The sequence below is a fragment of the Rhinatrema bivittatum genome, chromosome 12, assembly GCF_901001135.1.
Source record: "Rhinatrema bivittatum chromosome 12, aRhiBiv1.1, whole genome shotgun sequence".
In the NCBI taxonomy this organism is placed as follows: domain Eukaryota; kingdom Metazoa; phylum Chordata; class Amphibia; order Gymnophiona; family Rhinatrematidae; genus Rhinatrema; species Rhinatrema bivittatum.
The window spans coordinates 20800634-20820141 of record NC_042626.1 but is presented as its reverse complement, the minus strand read 5'-3'; the positions used below and the strand labels follow the sequence as shown (position 1 = coordinate 20820141).

At 47.8% G+C, this 19508-nt stretch overlaps 1 protein-coding gene across 5 annotated transcripts in view; it reads right to left on the bottom strand.

Moving 5' to 3' along the window:
* Positions 1-907: 907 nt before the first annotated feature.
* The window catches only part of POU2F3 (POU class 2 homeobox 3), a 60038-nt gene continuing 41437 nt past the window's right edge, over positions 908-19508 (bottom strand). For all 5 annotated transcript variants that reach the window (XM_029572275.1, XM_029572276.1, XM_029572277.1 and 2 more), the window contains 8 exons: positions 18607-18671; positions 13022-13204; positions 11828-11969; positions 5618-5754; positions 4085-4246; positions 3616-3673; positions 2810-2942; positions 908-1469 (listed from right to left, as the gene is read on the bottom strand). In XM_029572275.1, the coding sequence (XP_029428135.1) occupies positions 1430-1469; positions 2810-2942; positions 3616-3673; positions 4085-4246; positions 5618-5754; positions 11828-11969; positions 13022-13204; positions 18607-18671 (920 nt within the window). In that variant the 3' untranslated portion in view covers positions 908-1429. The remainder of the gene's footprint in view (positions 1470-2809; positions 2943-3615; positions 3674-4084; positions 4247-5617; positions 5755-11827; positions 11970-13021; positions 13205-18606; positions 18672-19508) is intronic.

The window sequence follows — 19508 nt, the reverse complement described above, 5'->3', positions numbered from 1 at the left end:
ACCTTTTTTCCATGTAGCAGAAGCCATCAATTAGAAACAAGAACTTGCAGCATTCCTCGCCCCAACACAGACCGGTTTCACACATGCGCTGCTCATGCAGCACGGACGTCACGGTCACTGCTTATGTAGACTGGAGAAGGAGCTTCATCTTGATTCTGGAGTGCAGAGTGCTAATAGCTATGTTGGTCCTGGAGAACACAGCTATTAGCACTTGTGATCCTTTGCACTGAACCAGCATAAGTACAATCACATCTCATCCGAAAATGGGGCCTTGGAAGCTCATAGTCTGTATCTTTTGTTTATTCTTATGCTGGTCTGATAGGTAATATGACAGCCTGTAAAAACATCACATTAATCCCAGAGTAATTAGCTATCTACCCCTTCCAGAGCAATATGGATTAGTGTATTGAATGGAAAAAAAAAGAAATTAACAGTGATTATCGTTAGTAGTTTTACATTGCTAAGAAAATGCTCAGAAAGCATGCAAGACCTCTTCGAGTACATGAACGGAAACTTCAGAAGCAGGAAAAAATGGTTGTTCTTGGGTGTAAAGCAATTCCTCGCTTGCACAGCAATAAAATGACAACAGCAGAAGCAAAGGCAGAGAGGAGAGAATTGATGCAGGAGGTACGTCACTACGTGCTGGAGATCAGCAAAATGGAAAGCCAGGCTCACTCAGTCATCAAAACAGTTTACGTCTTTATTCAAGCAGATTTTGAAAACTCTTGCCATTTCGGTTCCCGACAAGCATGGAATCCATAGGACTCAGCCTTCCCTCTTTCTGCCAAGAAAGAAGGACAAAGAATGGGAGACCAGAAGCAAAGCATCCCACTCACTGGGTCGTGCTTTCCAAGGATTCCCCCTTCTTGCCCCCTCTTGGTCATGTGACCTCTCCCCCCCCCCCCTAAAAGATGCTCAGCAAAAGCCACAGTATCAAGAGTCCTACAATTGTAGCTCGCAGAGACTCAGCAGTGCACAATAACTCTGGACGCATCCCTCCTGTAGAACAAAGGAGAAGCCCTCAGACGTGGCAAGGAGCACAGATGATATTTACAGACTTTGGGTTTCCAATAATTTACCAGACAGGAGAATCCTGAAGATCCTACTCCTGTGCTAAGGATACAAAACCTAACAAAAAGCTGCAAGGACATACACAAGCCAGGGGTCCCGGAAAGAGGAGAGGGATGAGGGGGTCAAGGGTGACATAAATAAGGCACAGGTCCTTGTCAGCACAAGCGAGGCTCAATTTCTCGGCTGTAAAGTCTCAGTCCACTATCTCAGGGCAATCAGCAGCAAGAGGTTTTTGCCAGTTCTGTCTTCGCATGATCTTCAGAACATTTTCTTCAAACCTCTGAGCAACTCAGGCCAGAGAAGGTCTTAGCATCGTTTTTATTTCCTTCAAGTGCCAGACTGGTTATTAGGGAGCGCCTCAATGAAGGTAGCCGGAATGATTCCATCGGTACCACGAACTGCAGCGAGAAAACAACACCTTTAGAACAATTTATATTTTTTTAGAGTGAAACGTTTTCTTGTTTTCCTATCAGTTACTTCCGGACGGGGATGCGGGGCTGAGGGCCCATTAACCGCAGGGGGGACCCCCGGAGCACTGGCTGACCAAGAAATTGTGATGGCACAGATGGGATTACGATGGCAGTGCGGGACCCAAGGTAGTTGGACCGCGTTCCTCCCCACCCCTAACCCTAAGGATAGCCCTGCTTCAGGACCAAAACCAAACAGCCAATCTGATTGGGACCAGGATCTGACAGTTAATCATGCCACAGTGCAACACCACTAAACCCAGTGAGCCCGGTGCCACATAGCTTAGTCGGCTATGTGGCACCGCTGAATATCCCACTACGGTCAGCAGGTGCCACTTAGCCAGATAAGTCAGAGGCAGGGAATGGGTGGATTGGGGAGGAGTCAAGGTAGCTGGATAAATTAATCAGCTAATTCAATATTCAGAGTTAACCGGCTGATTTATCCAGCCAACTCTGGTTGGGTCAAAGGGTTGTCCTAAAGTTAGCTGCTTTTACATGAGCAGCTAACTTTAAGATAGCTGGGTATATTCAGTGGGGCAGCTGTGCCGCTGAGTATACATTAGTTAGCTGGTTAAGAATAACTGGCTAATTAGTAGAGCTGCATGGGGCTGAATCTGGACCTCATCATGATCAAACACTGACTACCAGTCACAGCACACGCTGGGATCAAGCACTGACTAGCAGAGACACTGGCACCAGATATCTACTGCCAATTACACCGGGATGCAACAGTACCACCAGTCATACTGGGATCTAACACCACGAGTGACACCAGAGTCAGAGTCAGACTCCTCCACCAGTCATACCAGGATCAAACAATACCTTCAGCCATGCCCACTACCAGTCATACTGGGATCTAACACCACGAGTGACACCAGAGTCAGAGTCAGACTCCTCCACCAGTCATACCAGGATCAAACAATACCTTCAGCCATGCCCACTACCAGTCATACTGGGATCTAACACCACGAGTGACACCAGAGTCAAGAGTCAGACTCCTCCACCAGTCATACCAGGATCAAACAATACCTTCAGCCATGCCCACTACCAGTCATACTGGGAACAAACATTTACTACTGCCAGGTACAGTCGGTTTAGATGTTGACCACTACTCACACCAAAAACAAATGTTTCTGATACAACTAAGTGAAACACCAACTGTTAGCCAAAAGCCACATCCACATCAGGATTTATCTTCCGCTATCAGCCACTTCTGAAACAAGTTCTAACTTTTCAGAGTCACACCAAGAACTGATCTCTCTTTTCCTTACCCTGAGGAGCTGAAATTAGAAGGGCTTATTCCTGCCTTAGAGCTGCTCTGAGATGTATTTGGGCCACTGGTATGGAGTCCTATCCCAGGAGACGAAGGCCGACTTGAGTTCGCAGGGGAACATGATGATGTGACTGTGCAACAGGAAGAAATGCATCAGGTTTCTTCTTGACCTGCGTGTGTCGGATTTTTTCCCCAACACCCTCTGGCTTTCACTTTTTAACAGTCTGACCTTGCTTTTGGGCTCTCGCCACTTCCTTTTCGCTATGGAAGTGCTTGGCTATAAACAAAATGTTATAACTTCCAATAGAAAAGCAATAAGACTCTGGGTCGACCTGCTCTTTCAATATCATGCAGAAGAGCTGCATTTCACTCTGGTCAGGTCTTCTTCTTCCTGAGATGGCGGGGTTTGGAAAGGCTGCAGCCCCTTGTGGGGAGGAACTTCCAATTATCACACAATGAAGATGGAGCAATGTTCCTTCTCATTTTTGAAAGGCTACATGCGTAAAATTGTTCTTTTGTGCAACTTTTTATAAACTGGATTGAAATTTGTGCACTATAATGCAAATAATATCAGGATTTCTGGTTTGCACTGTGCTTTGTCCTGTGCGCAGGGTTCACAACCTGCATGCGTGCTCACGTGCACACAGCTTAGAGGAAAGAGTGCCTAGGAGCCCCAGTGCATGGCCTCTGGACGAGAACTGTTGCTGCCCTGCCTTGACTGGGATACGTGAATTGTTTTTTTTCTAAAGAATCTGTGGTTTATTTTCTGCTTCTATATAGGGAAAAGAACCAAGGGAAGCTCACCTGCTGCAGCCATGGTGCTGTGAACCTGGGACACTGCCAATGGTCCAGAAGTAGGAACCTGTAACAAAAAAAAAGAGCATTCCAGAACAATACTGCCATGCACGTTTTCTGCTCCAGAATGAGTCCGCAGCGCACATCCCTGCCCCAGAACTACGTCGTCATGGATTCTCCATCCCAGATCCACCTATTGCACATACACCTGTTCCAGAGCACTCCTGCTATAAAACTACACAACCGGACACACTTCAACTCCAAAATTATATGCACATCTGATCTAGAAACCGTATAAACTATTGTGCCAAGATTATACATAGATTCCTGCTTTAGAATTACACATTTCCACAATTGCGCATAATTTGCTCTGGAATTATAGCTGCTGGCATACCTGCTCCCAAATAATACATTTATGTACCCTGCTACACCAGTATCGCATGCCTAATACACGCCTGCCGCCTCCTCCAACACTCACGTGTCTGGAATTATACATAGGAGATTTCAGGGGCGCTGTTATCGGATAGTTGATCCGTTTCTCTTTCTGACGTCTGTTACAGAACCAGACCCGAATCACCTCCTTCTCCATGGTGAGTTGTTCTGCTATCATGGTGATCTCCTCTGAGCTGGGCTTGGGATTCTGGAAACAGATTAAAAGTGGTACTGAGCAAGTCCAGCACGTAAGTCTGCCATCTGGACCAAAACGCGTGTACTGCAAGTGGAGTCGGCAAGGCCTCGACAGCGCGCAGATTCCTCCGGGCTGGCATGCTGCTCCCTCCCAAATGCTGGCACCACAAGCAGTTTCCAAAATGGGAGGCGGGGCACCTCCCAGCTGGTTCTTGTCAGAGGGGACTCTCTCTCCAACATGGCATAGCAACATTGCTAATATCGAGGTTGCCTTTTTTTGGGCACTCGGCCCAGAAAGATTACCAGCCTGCATATTACTCCATCTTTGCTGTTGGTCCTTTAAAAAGTCTCACTACTTACGAAGATCCCATTTTTTTCAAGCATCAGTACAGCTAACAGAGCTGCACTAATATATGGAAATTAATGTTGCAACTATTTGAAGTACTTTGTTAGTCATTTTGAGTGCTCCCACAAAAAAAGAGAGAACATAATTAAATGAACTACAGGGAGACAGTCAGAGAAATTCAGATTGGAGACGTCTCACTGACAGCAGATTGGAGACGTCTCACTGACACAGTATGTGAAGAGTTTTGGGTATACATGATCGTTACAGCAACTGTTGCAATGTTCCTGTACCTTTTTGTTGCTCCAGACAGAGTATACATATTTATAGAAATAAAATAATCTGAAAACGGCAACAGATAAAAGAAGGAAAGCATACAAATCCAAACTATCAATCCTCAAGAAAGTGTGACTGCTATCTAAGAAAAGCTGCATTGTCAGAGCGATGCTGTGTTCTCTTCCAGGGATCTCATTTTTTGTATGTTTAATTCACACAGGGGACCCGGAAGCTTCCAGGTTCCCAATGACAAGAATTTAGGAGAGTCTAAGAGTAACCCTCCCCAAAATCCCCACACATTGTTGCACAAAGACAGATAAGAACAGACACAAGCCCTCTTCCATCCAGGGCACTTGCTGGACAAAATGGCACCTCGGGGCAAGGGTTGCTTTTGGCGCCCCCGATCCTCTTTCAGATTGACATGTTCATAGAATCTCAGGCTGACTCAAAAGGGCAGCGTGGTGCCCCCTGGTGGTAATCCTGCTTGCAACAGCCTTGCTCCCATCTTTAAAAGGAACAGACACATGCACTCACCCATGCAATTGTCTCACACACACACACACAAGTGGACAAACACCTTCTGAGACACCCAAAGCTAGCACAGGCACACACATACAACTGTCCCCAGTTCCCCAGAAATGTCTACATATTGATGGATCGTTATAGCACTGGGGTGAATGGGAGAGAGAGGAAAAAAAAGAGCATAATTTATGAAAAAACTATACCCATTCTCCATAGCATACAGCTGGAAAAATCTGAACTCACGTCCTGAAATCTTTTCTCCAGTGTCAGGCGGATGCTGGTTTCAATGCTCGTCCGTTTCTTCCTCTTCCGTCCAAATACTTCACTGAGTGAGGGGTATGGAGTGGGGGTGCTCATAGTTGAGTCCGAGGGGGCAGATTCTACATGGAGAAATAGGACAGCCTGGTGTCTGCATGAGAGCCATAAGAGGGTCTCGCTCTACAGTCTGCATGAGGGTGAGGCACATATCATCAGTGGAGCAAGGCACAACGATTCGATTTCTATGATGTTCCACGTGCCAGCGCAAAGGTAACCCAGAGGCTTAGTGGCAAATTCTGCGCGCTGCTCTGCAGAGGAGCTGGGTTCGATTCCCAGGCCCAGTTTCTACTTCCCAGGCTGACCACACCTGGGGATACTGCGCTGGGGGGGAGGGAGTCTTGGTCAAGGCTCAAAAACCTGCTGACCAGACTCAGGAGGGAACCAAGGTTTGTGGCCCTTGGCCAGGGGCTGTCACTGCAAGGGGAGGGGATATAAACAAGGAGGGAGAGAGGGGGAGTGCTATCCCATTGCTGCATCTCACATGTATTCATATACATCGCTCACCTACTCCTAGCACTGCACTGTACCTGCGTCACTCACCTACTCCTACCCTGCATCTCATGTCACTGACCTACACCCAGCACCGCGTCTCACACATCTCACTCATCTACTCCTAGCACTGCACTGTACCTGCGTCACTCACCTACTCCTACCCTGCATCTCATGTCACTGACCTACACCCAGCACCGCGTCACACACATCTCACTCATCTACTCCTAGCACTGCACTGTACCTGCTTCACTCACCTACTCCTACCCTGCATCTCATGTCACTGACCTACACCCAGCACCGCGTCTCACACATCTCACTCATCTACTCCTAGCACTGCACTGTACCTGCTTCACTCACCTACTCCTACCCTGCATCTCATGTCACTGACCTACACCCAGCACCGCGTCTCACACATCTCACTCATCTACTCCTAGCACTGCACTGTACCTGCTTCACTCACCTACTCATACCCTGCATCTCATGTCACTGACCTACACCCAGCACCGCGTCTCACACATCTCACTCATCTACTCCTAGCACTGCACTGTACCTGCGTCACTCACCTACTCCTACCCTGCATCTCATGTCACTGACCTACACCCAGCACCGCATCTCACACATCTCACTCTTCTACTCCTAGCACTGCACTGTACCTGCGTCACTCACCTACTCCTACCCTGCATCTCATATCACTGACCTACACCCAGCACTGCATCTCACACATCTCACTCATCTACTCCTAGCACTGCACTGTACCTGCTTCACTCACCTACTCCTACCCTGCATCTCATGTCACTGACCTACACCCAGCACCGCGTCACACACATCTCACTCATCTACTCCTAGCACTGCACTGTACCTGCGTCACTCACCTACTCCTACCCTGCATCTCATGTCACTGACCTACACCCAGCACCGCATCTCACACATCTCACTCATCTACTCCTAGCACTGCACTGTACCTGCGTCACTCACCTACTCCTACCCTGCATCTCATGTCACTGACCTACACCCAGCACTGCATCTCACACATCTCACTCATCTACTCCTAGCACTGCACTGTACCTGCTTCACTCACCTACTCCTACCCTGCATCTCATGTCACTGACCTACACCCAGCACCGCGTCACACACATCTCACTCATCTACTCCTAGCACTGCACTGTACCTGCTTCACTCACCTACTCATACCCTGCATCTCATGTCACTGACCTACACCCAGCACTGCGTCTCACACATCTCACTCATCTACTCCTAGCACTGCACTGTACCTGCGTCACTCACCTACTCCTACCCTGCATCTCATGTCACTGACCTACACCCAGCACCGCGTCACACACATCTCACTCATCTACTCCTAGCACTGCACTGTACCTGCTTCACTCACCTACTCCTACCCTGCATCTCATGTCACTGACCTACACCCAGCACTGCATCTCACATGTATTCATATACATCGCTCACCTACTCCTAGAACTGCATCTCACCTACTTCCAGAGCAGGGCTTCACACGTCACTCACCTACTCCTACCCTGCATCTCATGTCACTGACCTACACCCAGCACCGCGTCACACACATCTCACTCATCTACTCCTAGCACTGCACTGTACCTGCGTCACTCACCTACTCCTACCCTGCATCTCATGTCACTGACCTACACCCAGCACCGCGTCTCACACATCTCACTCATCTACTCCTAGCACTGCACTGTACCTGCTTCACTCACCTACTCCTACCCTGCATCTCATGTCACTGACCTACACCCAGCACTGCATCTCACACATCTCACTCATCTCCTCCTAGCACTGCACTGTACCTGCGTCACTCACCTACTCCTACCCTGCATCTCATGTCACTGACCTACACCCAGCACCGCGTCACACACATCTCACTCATCTACTCCTAGCACTGCACTGTACCTGCGTCACTCACCTACTCCTACCCTGCATCTCATGTCACTGACCTACACCCAGCACCGCGTCACACACATCTCACTCATCTACTCCTAGCACTGCACTGTACCTGCGTCACTCACCTACTCCTACCCTGCATCTCATGTCACTGACCTACACCCAGCACCGCGTCACACACATCTCACTCATCTACTCCTAGCACTGCACTGTACCTGCGTCACTCACCTACTCCTACCCTGCATCTCATGTCACTGACCTACACCCAGCACTGCATCTCACACATCTCACTCATCTACTCCTAGCACTGCACTGTACCTGCGTCACTCACCTACTCCTACCCTGCATCTCATGTCACTGACCTACACCCAGCACCGCGTCACACACATCTCACTCATCTACTCCTAGCACTGCACTGTACCTGCGTCACTCACCTACTCCTACCCTGCATCTCATGTCACTGACCTACACCCAGCACTGCATCTCACACATCTCACTCATCTACTCCTAGCACTGCACTGTACCTGCTTCACTCACCTACTCCTACCCTGCATCTCATGTCACTGACCTACACCCAGCACCGCGTCACACACATCTCACTCATCTACTCCTAGCACTGCACTGTACCTGCGTCACTCACCTACTCCTACCCTGCACCTCATGTCACTGGCCTACACCCAGCACTGCATCTCACACATCTCACTCATCTACTCCTAGCACTGCACTGTACCTGCTTCACTCACCTACTCCTACCCTGCATCTCATGTCACTGACCTACACCCAGCACCGCGTCTCACACATCTCACTCATCTACTCCTAGCACTGCACTGTACCTGCTTCACTCACCTACTCCTACCCTGCATCTCATGTCACTGACCTACACCCAGCACCGCGTCACACACATCTCACTCATCTACTCCTAGCACTGCACTGTACCTGCTTCACTCACCTACTCCTACCCTGCATCTCATGTCACTGACCTACACCCAGCACCGCGTCACACACATCTCACTCATCTACTCCTAGCACTGCACTGTACCTGCGTCACTCACCTACTCCTACCCTGCATCTCATGTCACTGACCTACACCCAGCACTGCATCTCACACATCTCACTCATCTACTCCTAGCACTGCACTGTACCTGCTTCACTCACCTACTCCTACCCTGCATCTCATGTCACTGACCTACACCCAGCACCGCGTCTCACACATCTCACTCATCTACTCCTAGCACTGCACTGTACCTGCTTCACTCACCTACTCCTACCCTGCATCTCATGTCACTGACCTACACCCAGCACCGCGTCTCACACATCTCACTCATCTACTCCTAGCACTGCACTGTACCTGCTTCACTCACCTACTCATACCCTGCATCTCATGTCACTGACCTACACCCAGCACTGCATCTCACACATCTCACTCATCTACTCCTAGCACTGCACTGTACCTGCTTCACTCACCTACTCATACCCTGCATCTCATGTCACTGACCTACACCCAGCACCGCATCTCACACATCTCACTCATCTCCTCCTAGCACTGCACTGTACCTGCTTCACTCACCTACTCCTACCCTGCATCTCATGTCACTGACCTACACCCAGCACCGCGTCTCACACATCTCACTCATCTACTCCTAGCACTGCACTGTACCTGCTTCACTCACCTACTCCTACCCTGCATCTCATGTCACTGACCTACACCCAGCACCGTGTCACACACATCTCACTCATCTACTCCTAGCACTGCACTGTACCTGCGTCACTCACCTACTCCTACCCTGCATCTCATGTCACTGACCTACACCCAGCACTGCATCTCACACATCTCACTCATCTACTCCTAGCACTGCACTGTACCTGCTTCACTCACCTACTCATACCCTGCATCTCATGTCACTGACCTACACCCAGCACCGCGTCACACACATCTCACTCATCTACTCCTAGCACTGCACTGTACCTGCTTCACTCACCTACTCCTACCCTGCATCTCATGTCACTGACCTACACCCAGCACTGCATCTCACACATCTCACTCATCTACTCCTAGCACTGCACTGTACCTGCTTCACTCACCTACTCCTACCCTGCATCTCATGTCACTGACCTACACCCAGCACCGCGTCACACACATCTCACTCATCTACTCCTAGCACTGCACTGTACCTGCGTCACTCACCTACTCCTACCCTGCATCTCATGTCACTGACCTACACCCAGCACCGCGTCTCACACATCTCACTCATCTACTCCTAGCACTGCACTGTACCTGCGTCACTCACCTACTCCTACCCTGCATCTCATGTCACTGACCTACACCCAGCACTGCATCTCACACATCTCACTCATCTACTCCTAGCACTGCACTGTACCTGCTTCACTCACCTACTCCTACCCTGCATCTCATGTCACTGACCTACACCCAGCACCGCGTCTCACACATCTCACTCATCTACTCCTAGCACTGCACTGTACCTGCTTCACTCACCTACTCATACCCTGCATCTCATGTCACTGACCTACACCCAGTACCGCGTCACACACATCTCACTCATCTACTCCTAGCACTGCACTGTACCTGCTTCACTCACCTACTCATACCCTGCATCTCATGTCACTGACCTACACCCAGCACCGCGTCACACACATCTCACTCATCTACTCCTAGCACTGCACTGTACCTGCTTCACTCACCTACTCCTACCCTGCATCTCATGTCACTGACCTACACCCAGCACCGCGTCTCACACATCTCACTCATCTACTCCTAGCACTGCACTGTACCTGCTTCACTCACCTACTCCTACCCTGCATCTCATGTCACTGACCTACACCCAGCACTGCATCTCACACATCTCACTCATCTACTCCTAGCACTGCACTGTACCTGCTTCACTCACCTACTCATACCCTGCATCTCATGTCACTGACCTACACCCAGCACCGCGTCTCACACATCTCACTCATCTCCTCCTAGCACTGCACTGTACCTGCTTCACTCACCTACTCCTACCCTGCATCTCATGTCACTGACCTACACCCAGCACCGCATCTCACACATCTCACTCATCTACTCCTAGCACTGCACTGTACCTGCTTCACTCACCTACTCCTGGTGTTGTATTTCACATGTCCCTCACCAATGCTCCCTGTAAACTGCACCCAGATCATGAAACAAGCACACAGGAAAACATCACATGCACAAGAGAAGGAAATTAGAATAGTGCTTCAAAGAACACTTCATACACATTTGCAAGTGAGAATTTTTTTACACACATCGCCCACAAAAAATTAGAGGGAACTTTTTCACTCCCCTACTCACAGGCCTGAATCTTATCTGTGTCACTCACCTTCATCCAATATTATGTCTTATACATATCACTTACCTGCTCTTGGCCCTGCCTCTCATATGCAGCACTCAGCTACTCCAACCCTGAGTTTCACACTCATTACTCACCTGCCCCCAGCTGTGTCTCACTTGTGTCACTCACCTACTCTTACTAGCTCTGCATCTCACCTTTGTCACTCACCCCAGCCCTGTATGTCACCTGCACCACTTGCCCAGCCCCAACCCCGTATCTCACCTGTGCCACTCGTCCAGCCCTAACCCTGTATCTCACCTGTGTCACTCGTACTCCCAGCCCTGCATCTCACCTGCATCACTTGCCAACCCTCAATCGTGCATCTCACCTGTCTCACTCATCTATTCCCAGCCCAGCATCTTACCTGCATCATTCAGCCATTTCTCCAACAGTGGTTTAAGTTTGCACATGTTTTTAAAACTCAGGTTGAGGGCCTCAAAGCGAGATATGGTAGTCTGGCTGAAATCATTCCCATATAGTTTCCCCATTGCTAGTCCAACATCACCCTGCAGTGGGATGAAAAGCAAAGGTTATCTGAAAACTCACACATATTAGTTTTTCCTGAGTTTTCCCTATAAGCGATTCTATTTAGTTTTTATGACTGGAAAAATGATGATGTTCATCTGCTTCACTGTAGTGTCTTTATATTGTCTGTAGTTTGGCAATCCATCAGGTGTAAATCTATTTGATCTCCCTCAGGCTGGCCAGGATCCTATGGAGGCAGAATTCATAGCTGACCCCTGACTCCCCCCCCCCCCCCCCCCCCCCCCACCCGCCTGTTGCTCCACAGTGCCATCTAGTGCCCAGACTAAGGTGCAGACATTATGGGTTTTAGAGGGAGTTGTGCTGTGGCCTCAGCTTGGGGATTGGCTCTGTAATAGCTGGTGCTGAAGCCCCAGTAGAGAACATTTCCAAATAGAGGAATTAAAAACCCAAAAGAAAACTACCTAATAAAAAAAAACAAAACACAAAATTGAATCTAGTGATAAGGAACTTTGTGAAGAGTACCCAGCAAATCCCTAATCCTCCAAAATGCTTGACAGCTTCCCCGCATTGTATGTGCACTGCAGTGACCCCTGCAGCATCTACATCTGCAGTCACCGCCATGAGGCTCATCAGTGCTAGCTGGATTCTAACCCCCTGCCCTGCCACCCATTCAACACACATACCCCATCTCTCACAGGTGCCTCCCTGTTTCCCTCCCCTCCACAGCTTCTCCTCCATCCATCCCCTCACCGGTGCTTCTCACTATCCTTCCCTTCCCATAACTCCTCTTTCTGTCCGTGTCTGTATTACCATGTGCCTTCCCCTGCCCTCCCCTCTCCTGTGCCTCCTTCCTTATATTCCCTCCCCACAGCAGTTCCTCCCCATAGCCTTCATCTCATCTGCACAGCAGCGCCTCCCCATGATCACTCCCCTTGCCTGCTCCCCATTCTGCACTTCCCCTCACCTACAGCCCCCCCTGTATCTCTCTCTCTCTCTCTCTTGCTTGCACTCCTTCTAAAATTGCTTCTCTCTCTTCTCTTTGTTGTGCCTCCCTCTGTCCCTCTTCCAGCACCTGGGTGAATCCAAGTTTGATTCGTCTCTGCTTAAATGTCTTTGCAAATTTCTCCAGTTCCTCAAGGTCACTGGGCTCGTCTGGTGCTGCAGATGGTGGCAGGTGTTTTGGGACTTGCAAATGCTGTGACATTTCCAGATGGGGCTCCAAAGAGGACACAGGGAGCCCTGCACGGCCCACTGCCTGTAACAGAAATAAAAAAAATACAAAGAATTGTACCTGAGAAAAACCTCTCATACTGGGAAGTAACTGCAGTGTCACTGTATGTGTGTGTCTCTCTCTCTCTGCTCAGTCTTGTGTCATAAGAAAACATAAGAACATAAGAAAATGCCATACTGGGTCAGACCAAGGGTCCATCAAGCCCAGGATCCTGTTTCCAACAGTGGCCAATCCAGGCCATAAGAACCTGGTAAGTACCCAAAAACCAAGTCTATTCCATGTTACCATTGTTAATGGCAGTGGCTATTCTCTAAGTGAACTTAATAGCAGGTAATGGACTTCTCCTCCAAGAACTTATCCAATCCTTTTTTAAACACAGCTATACCAACTGCACTAACCACATCCTCTGGCAACAAATTCCAGAGCTTAATTGTGCGTTGAGTAAAAAAGAACTTTCTCCGATTAGTTTTAAATGTGCCCCATGCTAACTTCATGGAGTGCCCCCTAGTCTTTCTAATATCCGAAGGAGTAAACAACCGATTCACATCTACCCGTTCTAGACCTCTCATGATTTTAAACATCTCTATCATATCCCCCCTCAGCCGTCTCGTCTCCAAGCTGAAAAGTCCTAACCTCTTTAGTCTTTCCTCATAGGGGAGCTGTTCCATCCCCTTTATCATTTTGGTCGCCCTTCTCTGTACCTTCTCCATCGTAATTATATCTTTTTTGAGATGCGGCGACCAGAATTGTACACAGTATTCAAGGTGCGGTCTCACCATGGAGCGATACAGAGGCATTATGACATTTTCTGTTTTATTCACCATTCCCTTCCTAATAATTCCCAACATTCTGTTTGCTTTTTTGACTGCCACAGCACACTGTACCGACAATTTCAATGTGTTATCCACTATGACACCTAGATCTCTTTCTTGGGTTGTAGCTCCTAATATGAAACCTAACATCGTGTAACTACAGCATGGGGTATTTTTCCCTATGTGCATCACCTTGCATTTGTACACATTAAATTTCATCTGCCATTTGGATGCCCAATCTTCCAGCCTCACAAGGTCCTCCTGTAATGTATCACAGTCTGCTTGTGATGTAACTACTCTTACTGCTTAAGCTTAAAAAGCTTAAGCTTTTTCTCCCTCTCTTCAGGGCCAGTGCAAGAGTATTTGGCCCCCAGGCACCCCTTCAGTCATGCAATTTCAGCGCAGTCCTCCCTTCTTTGGCTGCTGCTTTCCTCCTCTGGGCATCGTGCTGGTGGGATTTTGGCGCCCTAGATGACCACCTAGTTTGCCTAATGGAAGCACCAGCCTTGCCTCTTTTTCTTTCTTTCTCTGCTTGCTACTCTCACTCTCTCCCGTTTCTTTCCCGAGGGCTTTTGGTGCTTGGACTTCAATGCTATTTCTGCAGTCAGGAACTTAAAGATCTCCAAGAACCACCCTGGTTTCCCTGGAAGGTGGAATGAGGTGTTCCTCTTTGGATGGTTATTGAACCCGTTCAAAATAATCACAGTTGTCATTCCACTCCATCTCTTTTCACATTGCTTTGGCTTGTAGATCAGTCAGACTCACTCGCTAACATCCCAGTGGTATACAGTGCCACCCTCTTATGTATATAAGAAGCATAGATAACCAATCTTTGCTGATGGTAGTGACAGAGCACTCAGGAAGTCACACCACGATCCCTCTTCCTCTGAATGGGAATTGTAGTTTATATGGTTTCTAAAATATTGAAAAAAATTACTTTCAAGAGATCTGGAATTATTCATCCACTTAGGGACCAACCACGAGGTCATGGCTAACAGCCATTTGGGTGGACTGGGCAAATATTTAAAATGCTATCCCAAGATTTGTGGTGAACAGGCCATTAACAAGTGTAAAAAGAGGCATCTGGCATCTGGCACTCACCTTCCAATGCACAGCCTGCACGACTCATTAAAACCTGTGTAAGATTTCATTACCCCTGACTAGAAATGCAAAGCTGCCTCACTACTTTCAGTGGCCTACGGAAAAAGCAAGGCGAGAAAATGCAGCCTACCCGCCAAAAAACCTCAGCAAGATTTCAAGGCAATGAGCCCAGAACTCGAGCCAGCACGTCAGTCTGCACACTGCCTCATTTGCAAGCTCTCTGGAACACTCATTCAGCACCAGTTTCAGAGGAGAAAATGGGAGAAAAATCAGCAGCCAGAAACCTATCAGAAAGCGAGCTTACCATCCAAACAATTAACGGCAATGACTTGGCAAGCTGCAAAGCACAAACAATCGCTGGCATACATTGTCAGCACGGGTGAAAGTGTGCAAATTCCCTTTCCTCCATCTCTGGTCTCCGGCTTGTCTATTCAGGACATGTCAGCTGGCAAAGCACACCTTTCCCTTAGCTCTCGTGGCCCCTTGACTCACAGAAGTGACCAACCTAAGTTTCCCCTTTGCAAATTCTGCCAGTGCGCACAATGCATTGAAGCAGGTGGAAAGGATGCAATCCCCTAATGTACGTCCCCCCCCCCCCCCCCCCCGGACCTGTCCCTGCAGATCTCTACCCACAGACAGAGGCTGGAGGGGGGGGGGGGGAAGGAAGCTTTGATTATTGCCATCTTAAAGAAGGAGAAGAAAATACTGCTGAGATGGAGGGAAGTGACTATTTACATTTTGGCACGGGCTGACGTTGTATGCCAGCACTTGTTTGCACTTTCTATCTTGCCAAGCTGTTGCCGTTGATTGTTTGGTCTGTAAACTCCCTCTTTTCCTAGGTTTCTGGCTGCTGACTTTTGACTCCCATTATCTCCTGCCCAGTGGTGATTGCCTGCCAGGTCGCTAAGCTGGAACCTTTCTGAAATTGCTTCCTTTTCCCTACTGCAGCTGGAGCGAAAGGGGGATGGGCTCTGGTACCCCTAACTTGTATTTATTTATTTTATTTTTGTAAATTACCACTGATCCTGTGGAACTGGTGCCAAATGAGTGTTCCAGAGAGGGTATATTGATCCATGCTGGTTACAAGGAAACGGGCACACCTGGAGCCAGAAGGGTGACCCTTGCCACGCATTCTTGCAATTGTGGAACAAAGCATAGGATGACTTTTTAGCTGTGCCAAGGGAGATGTGGCCCCTTTCAAAAACCGTGCCTCGCTGCCCTCACTGTGCCTCTGTACACTGCGAAAACGCCACTATTGCCTGACACAGGTCATTGCCTGAAGGAAAGCCACAAAAGGACAGCTGCAACGTCACCCTCTCCTAACAAATAATCCTTCCACACTGATATTGGGATCTGCAGTAACAACCCCTGCAGGATACTCCTGCCAGCTCCAGTAAGCATCCTTGCTTAACTCCATCACCGTGTGTGTAAAGCGTTAGGCTATTGTACGTTGTTGATGGCTCGACCTTATGCATCCTAACACAATATTAGTTGATTTGCAGGTTGCTGGGATCCTGATGAGGCTGGGAATGAATCAGTAAAGGAGCGTATTCTTTTGTGTTTTGCAGGCTTACCCCGAACCTGTGAAGATCTTGCTCCCTCCCGCTTCCCAGAATGGGCTGCACATAGAGTCCAGGATGCCCAATGGCTTCTAAAGGGCCAGAGGAGAACAAGGGGCCAGAGGACAGTCACTCCATGACTATTGTTGCCTAGCATGATAGTGGGGGGCAGTGCCTGTGTCTGTCTAGTATGCTAGTGTGGCAGGTGCTGTGTTCTAGTGGTTTTTTTGTGCTGATCCAGCTGTTTCACTGCTCGTGTCTCTGTCCTTTGTGGTTGTGTGTGTGTGTGAAGTGCCATTTCATTCCTGTGTTTTTGGGTGAAGGAAAGACATGCTTTTTTTTCTGTGTTCAAGGAGTGGTGTTTCTCATGTGGCTACACCCTTACATTTTGAGTGCTTTCTCTTCTGTCCATTCTGATTCTATAGCCATATTCCAACTGCTGCCCCAAATGCAGAGACCATGAAGAAGCCCTTTGTAATGGCTATGGGTCCGCTAGTCCACTTTGCCACCAGTGTATGCATGCCCTGGGATTTACCCTGGAATGAAAGAGAGGTACTTAATGCCACTTTTTTTTTTTGCTTTGTACTTGGTGTCGGTGCTGTTTGTAGACTGCTGTCTGATTTTCCTTTAACATGGCATGCTGCTGCTCCACCACCACTGAGAGCAGGTGCACGAGGACATCCGAGAGATGTCAGAAACCTCTCACTTCCCTAGGAAGCGGAGAAGGGGACCTGGCGCCCACCCCAGTAAGGATGCCAAAACTTAGAATGTACAGTTTTTGTTTTAATGCATGAACTTTTATTCTTTTCTGTAACTTTGGTGTATTGTGCCTGTTTTCTGTAGTAACTTTGATTAATGTGGATGAGTGCAGAAGTGTGGGTACATTTGCACAGCGCAGATATAGGCAATTCATGTCTGTGAGAGAGGATGAGGTATGACTAATAGGGAAGGAAATGCGTGCTTAGCAAGGGATTTGGCCTGCCTGTGTATCAGAAGAACAGGCCTTGATGTGCTGCAGCAGTCATGGAGTGGGCTCTTCAAATGCATCACAAAATGGAATTTTCCTAAGTTCTCTTGACTTTTTTTTTTTTTTTCATATTCTATATGACTGGAATAGGCTAGAGTAAGAGGAAACCAGGTCGCAGAGGCCAGCGGCCATGATTTTTCATGGAAGGTAAAGAAAAGAAATTTCAAAATTTGTATTCCCACAAAAGTAATAGGAACTACAAGGCCAAAAGGGAGGCCCAAAAAGTTATGCCTGCTCTGGGGGTGGAGGTCTCGGGGAGGTAAATAAATGCTAAATTACTAACCCCAGATGGGCTGGATTTTCACCAGAGTGGAGAGTGTTAATGAAATCAAGATGATGATTTCACATGCCCCATATTTCTTTCTGAAAACTGTACTGAACAGATCCCTGCCTGCCTTGAATATCCTCAAACATAATCCTTTGGCCACTGTTTGTTACTGGGCAAACTTTGAATACCTAGCGCTATTTGACAAGGGGAGGCCTGAAACAGCAGGGGTAAATCAACCTGGAAACATTAAGATCCACTCTCCTGAATCTGATCAGGAAGCTTCATGGCATTGCCAATTCTTTCTCTGCTTTATAATATGGGAGCGTTGCAAAGCAGGACTGTACCTCCAAAATAATACTGACCATAATCCTGGACCTGATTTATCAAAAGTTTTCTCCATTCTATGCCTGGGCAAAACACTGCATAATTCAGGTCCAAAGTTTTACAACATTAAAATGAAAGAAAGAATTCTATCATTTGAGTGTATCGAGGAATACATTTCTGGTTATATTTCTGTATTCTCTCGAAAGAGGCCAAGTGAAAAGATACCTGCCAGGCTGACACTCTTATTCTGGTTTCTAATAAATAAAAGAGCTGGTTAGCCCAGAAATATTAAAAGAGTGTGTCCATGCTACACTCGGGCCCTGTGCCCAGCTTACCTGAGATGCCATGCCCAGCCCAGGCTGCTGCTGAGGGAGTGAGAGGAGACTTGGCTGAAGGATTGCTGGAAAAAATGAGGGACAAATATGAAAATACGATCACACATAAGGTACGCCTGGGAAATTCACCCTTCTAATATCACCATATCTTCATTTATACATTTACTGATGTCATAATGTGACTCGGGGGCTTGCAGTCAAATCTGGGGGTTCTCAGCTGTGATCATCTTATGAAAGGGTTGCCATTTAGTTTTACCAATGATTTTCTTCCATTGTTTGAGATGAAAAGGAGCAGTCAGAAACTCCCAGCTTACTTGGTTAATGGTATAAATTCAATTTCTTGCCCCACCTTGACACAATGGGAACTGATCCAGGGATAAGTTCTGTTCAGCTTTCAGGGCATGAGAAGAAACTTTTAGAAGGTAAATAGAACTAGTTGAAGTTTTTTCAGATTTTGTGCTTTCATCTTGAGCCACACAAACAATTACCCAAACACAGCTCCTGTAATTGGTAGAGGAATAAAGTAGGAGGTGGAGCGATGACGTCTTCAGACTATGCAACCAAATAAAGATGTTGTGTCTTTTGGAAATCGTCACTAGATGGCAACAAAGCTCCATACTAGTACACCTTACAGCACCAAGTCCACAAATCCATATTTAATACAGAGGTACATTACAAAATATCAGGCCAATAGGCTGGCAAGTAATATAAATCAAATAATAACTATTCCCCCTTTTTCAATCAGATTCATATTTAATTCCCAAAGAAATATTACAGGTCAAAGTCTTTGAAGGCTCCTACTTAGCTGAATCTTCAAAGCCATTGCCATGCGTAATACTTGGTTTTACATTTGTAAATAGCTGTACTACAATAGCCCAGAGATCAGATTGCATAAAAGTAGT